At 50.9% G+C, this 7,732-nt stretch overlaps 1 protein-coding gene across 1 annotated transcript; it reads left to right on the top strand.

The window, feature by feature from the left end:
* The first annotated feature begins 667 nt into the window (after nt 1-667).
* Mycl (MYCL proto-oncogene, bHLH transcription factor) lies at nt 668-7,291 on the top strand. The gene is given in 3 exon segments (XM_004641067.2): nt 668-853; nt 1,223-1,727; nt 4,755-7,291. Coding segments are annotated over 3 exon segments (1,182 nt in total). The 5' UTR covers nt 668-772; the 3' UTR covers nt 5,351-7,291.
* The last annotated feature ends 441 nt before the right edge of the window (nt 7,292-7,732 follow it).

Below are 7,732 nucleotides of genomic sequence, written 5' to 3'. Positions count from 1 at the left end.
TAAGGAGGCGAGTACTACATCCCCTCATCTCACAGATGAAAGCAAAACTTAGAAATGTTACGTCGCTGATTTCAAAGCCCGGAATCCTTGCGTTGCTTCACTACAGTTCAGATTTGGCCGCTGAGCTAAAGAAATGAGCCAGGGGTGACGAAGCGGACGTGGGAATGTGTCCCAGTTCTGGGCCTAGGGCCGCCAGGTGGCGCGGCGGAGGTGCCACGGATCCACTCCGCACCATGGGGTCGGAAACACCTGAACCCAGCGGGGCGCGCTCGGGGAAGTAGGCTCGGAGGAGGGCGGGGGGTGGTGCAGAGCAGCTCTTCTCCCGCTCCGAGTGGCCAAGGTGCGCGGCTTTCGTTCGGCTGTCTGGCGCTGCTGGTGCCTCCCTAAAGAGTCACAGCAAGGGTTTGCATGCGACCGCACGGCTGCGGCAAGTCGCTTCCCGCGTCGCGCCTCCCGGCGTGCAATTTATTTGGGGGGCTCACAGGCGTAGAAGGGAGAGGTCTACCTTAGCTGGGGGGGAGAGGGTGGGCCCCACCTGTCGACTGCCAGGGAAGGGGCGGGGTGGGGCGGGGCTTATCCCACAGGGCCCACCCCCGTGGTCCCAGAGCCCGGAGCGCACGTCTAGATATAAGGCAGCAGGGAAACAATGCGCCTGCAGCTCGCGCTCCCGCGCCGATCTCGGGAGCGTCCCGGCCGCTGTGCGCGAGCGAGACGCAGGCCGCGCGCGCGGGGAGCGCGCTCGTGAGTGCGGGCCGCGCGCTCGGTGGCGCGCATGTGTGTGTGTGCGGGCTGCCAGGCTGCCGCGAGCCGGCAGGGAGCCTGTCCGCTCCAGGTGGCGGGCGGCGGGAGCAAGGTGAGACTGCGGGTGGCCCGGGCACGGGCACGGGTCCCGGGGGGCGAGCAGCCTGCAAGCTGCAGGCCGCCTATTGGGCACAGCGCGCCCCCGCCTGGCCCTACCCGGCCCTGGGAGCTGCGCTCCAGGCGGCGCTGGCAAAGTTTGCTTTGAACTCGCTCCCTGCAGCCTGGTCCGCGCTCCATGAGCCTCTTCTCTAGAAGCTCTGACCCGCGGCCAGGCTTCCTGGGACGCGAGGGCAAGGCGCAGGCTGCTAGTCGGTGAGCTTGAGGAGGAACGAGAGCCCGGCAACCGACAGTGCCCAGGGACCCAGGATCCCTCTTCCCTCTGTCCCCAGCCCAGTTAGCACTTCCCCCTTCCCTCCCACAGGGAGCGGACATGGACTTCGATTCGTACCAGCACTATTTCTACGACTACGACTGCGGGGAGGATTTCTACCGCTCCACGGCGCCCAGCGAGGACATCTGGAAGAAATTCGAGCTGGTGCCGTCGCCCCCCACGTCGCCGCCCTGGGGCTCCTGTCCTGGCGCCGGGGACCCAGCACCCGGGATTGGTCCCCCGGAGCCATGGCCCGGTGGGGGCGTTGGGGATGAGGCGGAATCTCGGGGCCACTCGAAAGCTTGGGGCAGGAACTACGCTTCCATCATTCGTCGTGATTGCATGTGGAGCGGCTTCTCCGCCCGAGAACGGCTGGAGAAAGCGGTGAACGACCGGCTGGCCCCTGGCGCGCCCCGGGGAAACCCGCCCAAGACGCCTGCAGCTCGGGACTGCACTCCTAGTCTCGAAGCCAGTAACCCGGCGCCTGCCACCCCCTGTCAGCTGAGTGAGCCCAAGACTCAGGCCTGCTCAGGGTCGGAGAGCCCAAGCGACTCGGGTAAGAACCACCTCGGGACATCTGGGGGGGGGGACCTCATGGGTGGCCCGAGCTCTACCGCTGTCTAAGGTCTGGCACTGTTTTTTTCAGTCTTTCTGTCACCTCCCCTTTTTCTGGCTGGAGCTGCGGGTGTAGCCCCCAGCGGTGTCTGTCTGGCACGTGGGTGTGTTGGTAAACAGTTTGGAGAAGTGGGGAGGGAGCCAGAGTCCTCTGATGATTGGAGACCCAGGGGACCAGGGAGACAGGGTGAAGGTTGGCACTTAGAACAATACTTGGGTTGGACTGTAGGGAATTTTTGTGCTTGGAAGGTTGCAAGGGGGCCCTTAAGAGTCACTTCAAGTTTTTTTGTTGTTGTTGCTGCCTTTTTCTCTGGGAAACTCACACTCCCCTAGGGAAAAAAGAAGCAGAGGAGCCTTTTGTGCAAAGCCAAAGCCTCTATCCTTTAAAAAAAAAAAAAAAAAATCTGGATTTCCTGCCTGCTTTACCTCTCTTACCGCTCCCACTTTTTATCGCTTGTGCAACACTCAAGGGATAGCTATGGGAGGAATAAATGTTCCCCATTAACAGATGGAAAAACTGAGGCTTAGACATGGGGAAAAGGGAGCCCAAGCTTCCTACGATTTAGCCTGCTTTTCCCCGTGCTCCATTCCAGCCAAGTCTCTCTTCCTTGATGTTTGAGGGTCTTCATGGTCTGAGAAAGGCCAACTTGCTGCTTTCACGTAAGGTTGAAAGATGTTCTGGTTTTGTTATCTTGTGTTCTGCAAATGTCATCCAGTCCCCACTTTGTGCCAACCTGTGAGCCAGGTACTGGGTTCATGGCCATAGAATGCCAGGCCCTACTCCCCCATGTTTGATGCAAGAGCAAAGACACCAGGGCAGATGAGAATCGGCCTGTGCATCCAATGGTACTGTGGTATTCTTTCCCTAGCCTTGAAGACCTCTTAGACTTGTGAGAAGTACTGAAAAGGTTCCTCTTGAAGGATGCAGACTAAAGCTAATGGCACACAAATCAGGACACAGAAAACTCATTAAAGTTTTTAAGAATAACTTACATGGAAGGAAAAAAAAAGAATAACTTACATGGGCATTCAAAGGGAACTGGGGCCAGGCTGAGGCAGGAGAATCATCATTAAGAGTACAAGACCAACCTGAACTACATAGTGAGACTGTCTCAAAAAATATAAATAAATAAAGGAAAGAAAAAAAGGAGGGAACAGTAATTTGGGGTATGGAAGTTGTACACTTAAGGGAAAGATGAAGATATCAAAAAAATAAGTTAAGTTACTTTATGGTTGGACCCACTGTGTAAAAGGTCCTTTTTTATCTGCTGTCTTTACACCCAGAGCTGTGTTTATTTAGTGCCTGGAATAGGAGTCTTGAGATCAAGAAACCAATAAAGAAGTGTTTCTACAAAGACTGGTAGAGTTAGAGGGTAGAAAGAGCATTGCTTTGGAAGTTTGAAGGTCTGAGATTCAAGAATGTTACAAAGGTGATAATTGGGCTTGGCTGATCTAGGCCCCAGTTTCCTCCTTTGCAAATGAGAGGGTTGAGCTTGATTGTCCTGCTGAGGACATTTCCTTATCTGGCTTGAGTCTGATACTCTCTCTCTCTCTGAAAATGGAGAATAGTGTTTTAAATTATTTCTTCCTTAGAAACTTACCAGTCATGAGGTTTAATAGAGAAAATAAAAAATCTAGGATTTAGGGAAGCCTGAATTATTTTTTGACCTACCCTTTAACCTGAACCTGTTCGTAGGCCCCTGGTTCACTCTCAGGCCACATGGTCTAGAACAAAATGCAACAGATTGCAAACAATGAGGTGGGGGGGTGGGAGTCTGATTGACAGCAGATCTCAGCCAATAGCAGCTAAGGGCTGAGTAAAATAGCATTCCAAACACAGCTTACCCAGCCAATCACAGGCTTTGGGGCCAGGAGGGCTGAATGGTCAGGTTTTATTAATGGAGAAATAATGCGATTGTCCACACAATGGAAGCCTTCCTGACAAAGGGACTCAGGCTTCCTGATATGCAAAAGAGGCTGAGAACGGAGCTCTTCTGTTGGGCCAGAATGCATTAAGGTGGCCTCCTGTGTGGGAGCTGCAAAATAATGGTGAACAAGAGGGGTCCCCCCCCCCAGTTGCTTCTCCCTTGGTTGGGTTAATCTAGCAGACCTTTGAGCCAGGAATGCCGAGGATACCTCTGGTCTCTCCAGGTCTCTTGTATTTTGGCCCTTGTAACTGGGTCATTGTACTTCTCATTCTCTGTCTCTGATGTAGGTAGCTTGGAAATGGTTGCTTGTACCTTTGTGAAGTTCCTGCAGCGTTTGGAGACCACTGATTACAAATTCTCTAGTCCAGGGAAGGGGGTGGGGTGGGTGACCTATAAATGATGGATGACTTTAGAAACCCGTTGAACCCAGGAGCAAAACACTCCTCAGGGAAACTTCCCTCCCTTCAGTGGGTGAGAAGGGATGATTGTGGCCCTCCCTTCTCAGAATCTTCAACTGAAAGGATGGCAGAATAGAGAGGTGGGGGAATAATAGGATTTATAACTTGTGAAAAGTAACAATTCCCAAGTGCAGGCTGTGCTGGGCAGGAACAAAGGGCAGCTCTGCCCACAGACCCCTCATTTACAATTCTGATTGGGCATGAAAGAGCCCGACTGGAGAAGATCTTTATAGCTAAACTTTGTCCCAGACCGGTAGCTCTTTCTCTCCATCCCCTCAGTGGGGGAGGGGAGAGGCTGTGCAGACTGGGGGCTGTTGGCTTAGGTCCGCCTTTTGTTCTTATCTAAGCCTTGCTGTGCAAAAGGAAATTAGAGAATATTTTCCTTCTTGGTTATTTCCCCTCCTTCCTTTCACTCTGCCCTTTGCCAGTACAAATGAATCAGCTGTCTTTCTTCTCACTTGAGTTTGCTGATATCTAAATTGGGAAAATGTCCCTTACCTTCCCAAGGCCTGGCAGGGAGTGCTAAAGCTGCAAGGTCTGTGTGTGTTTCTCATGGGATGTATTTCTTCTCTTCTTGCATAGAGGGTGAAGAGATCGATGTTGTAACAGTGGAGAAAAGGCAGTCTCTGGGTATATGGAAGCCAGTCACCTTCACAGTGTGGGCAGACCCACTGGATCCCTGCATGAAGCACTTCCATATCTCAATCCATTAACAACAGCACAACTATGCTGCCCGGTTTCCTCCCGAAAGTTGCCCCCAAGAAGGTCCAGACAGGGGTCCCCAGGAAGAGACTGTGGAGAGAGAAGCACCCAAGGAGAAGCAAGATGAGGAGGGTGAAGAGATTGTGAGCCCCCCACTTGTAGAAAGTGAGGCACCTCAGCCCTGCCACCTCAAACCTGTCAGTTCTGATACTGAGGATGTGAGCAAGAGGAAGAACCATAACTTCTTGGAGCGCAAAAGGCGAAATGACCTCCGCTCACGGTTCTTGGCCCTGAGAGACCAGGTGCCCACCTTGGCCAGCTGCTCTAAGGCCCCCAAAGTAGTGATCCTCAGCAAGGCCTTGGAATACCTGCAAGCACTGGTGGGGGCTGAGAAGAGGATGGCTACAGAGAAAAGGCAGCTCCGGTGTCGGCAGTAGCAACTGCAGAAAAGAATTGCGTACCTCAGTGGCTACTAACTGACCAAAAAGCCTGATTCTTCTCTTACAAAGACACGTTTATATTTTAACCTCCCTTTCCCCTTTAGTAATTTGCACATTTTGGTTAGGGTGGGACAGTCTGAACAGTAGATCCAGAATGCATTGCAGCCAGTGCACACACAATAAGGGCTTGCATTCTTGGAAACCTTGAAACCCAGCTCTCCCTCTTCCCTGACTCATCAGAGTGCTGTGTCCTCTGGCACCATTGGCTTCTCAGCAGGCAGCTGACTGAGGAGCCTGGGGGTCTGCCTAGCTATCTAGCTAGCTCTGAAAAAAAGGCTGACAGATGCTATGCAACAGGTGGTGGACGTTGTCAGGGGCTCCAGCCTGCATGAAATCTCACACTCCGCTGCAGCTTTAGGCTAGGAAAGGATGCGCCCACTGATGTCTCTGGGGGTGATGCAAGGACAGCTGGGCCTGACACTCCCTGAGCCTTTTTTCCAGGAGACACTCTAGCTGTCTTGGGTGAAGACAAGCTTGTAGACTTGATCAACATGGACCATTACCTCACTGTCAGACACTTTACAGTAAATGAGGAGTGCAAACCATATATATATATATGGTTTGCAAACCATATTTATATATATATATATATAATGATGTTAGGTGATACCCCTCCCTCTACTCTCAATGCTGTGACTTTGAGAACATTAAAAGAGCTTGGCCCCTACATTCTTTGTCTCAGTCTCCCTTGGGCCCTCTTCTCTGAGGGAGAGAGCTTTCTGTGCTCAAAAGGGATTTTTTGTTTGTTTGTTTGTTTGATTCTGCCTTTGTTATGCAATGGGCTCTGTAGCACCCTTTATCCACAGGTCTGAAATATTTACCCAGAGCACAGGGAAATGGGTTCTGGCCTGGGGTCTGGAGAAAACTTGGAGTCCTGACTCATGAACTTGCTCCCTTGACCAGGTTTTTCCAAGGACCATTTGGGATTCATCTCTGACTTCACAAACAGGCCTAAGCCACCTCAAAAGGAAGCACTGTACTACTTCCTCTTTCACACCTGCCTCTCAGCTCAGTCCTTGATTCCGTTTGAAGTTCTATTGGAACCATACAAACCTGTCCAGGGAGTGTGCTAGTCTGTAGCCACCAGCCTGGTTCTCTGCCAGCTTGACATGAGTCAGATGCCTTTCCCAGAATCTAGGCCTTACTGAGGTTCTGGGGAGAGCCATTGGAATGCATCCAGGGCTCCAGAAGGTGGACTTGCTTCCCCATGGGTTGCAAAGGCACTTTGAGGAGCTCTGCTTAGCCAACTCTGATGGATTTTGCAGCTCGAAGTGGAATTGAGACATAGCCTCAAACATGGGAAAGCCACCTAACCCTATAGGTGGCATGTGAGCAACCCCCAGGTTGGCATGGAAGAAAGATCAGCCCCTCCAAAACTCTGCCCAGGACAGCAGGTGCCTGATGGCTCTGAATGTGGAAGTGGAGGAGGAGATATGGATGCTAAACACTCTTCGTAGCTCTGCAAAACTAAGTGCTGCTTTCGACCTACTGTCCATGATGGTCTCTTTCTGAGGTGGCTTCCTAGCCTAAGAGACCCCCCGTGGAACTTTGGGATGTATAGACACTCTACCTTCTGGAGCAGGGTTTTCAGGAGCCAACTGACTTCTGGAACTGTCTTGGAAGGACAGGTGGGAAGTAGGTTACTGATGTCCCACCTGAATAGCTTGTGTTTTATAAGCTGCTGCTGGGTATTATGCTGGGAGGAATCTTTTTTTTTTTTTTTTTTTATACTGTATTTTTGTATGCCTTTTGCAAAGTGGTGGTGTTTTTGTACAAGGAAAAAAAATTGGGCAATTCTGTTGCAAGGGTCTGATTTATTTTAAAGGGCAAGTTTACCTGAAATTTTGTATTTAGTTGTGATTACTGATTGCCTGATTTTACACTGTTGCCTTCTGGGACATCTAATAAAAGATTTCTCAAATATATCAGTGGGGAAGCTTATGCCATCTGAGTCCTCCTGAACCAAGAAAAACTATTTTGGGGTAGCGTAGTGATCCAGAGGCTGTATGTTGTGAACCTGGTCATTCCACTCTGGGTTCCTGAAATGCCACTTCAGGCATGTTTAAACAATGTAGGCTCAGTACTCAGTGGAAAGGAAATTCTCTTGTGAAGAGTACTGAGTATTTTAGAAGGCTTGAAATCCCAGCTTGACCACTTCTGTGGCCTTTTAGCTTTGCTTATGACTCTTAGTTCCTTTATCTGTAAAATGGGGACAGATACTTTTTCACAGGATTTTTGCAGATATTAAGCCTTGTAGTAGACTGAATTGCTTTTAAACTATGAAGCCTCATATTCTTTGGGATGGAGCCATTCTTATTGTAGTGTTATGGTAATGCTTTGCAGAATGTCCTTTTTAAA

Source organism: Octodon degus, unplaced genomic scaffold (assembly GCF_000260255.1).
Source record: "Octodon degus isolate 3935 unplaced genomic scaffold, OctDeg1.0 scaffold00130, whole genome shotgun sequence".
Classification (NCBI taxonomy): Eukaryota; Metazoa; Chordata; class Mammalia; order Rodentia; family Octodontidae; genus Octodon; species Octodon degus.
The sequence above is the reverse complement of the archived record's forward strand: the minus strand, read 5'-3'. Positions and strand labels throughout refer to the sequence as shown.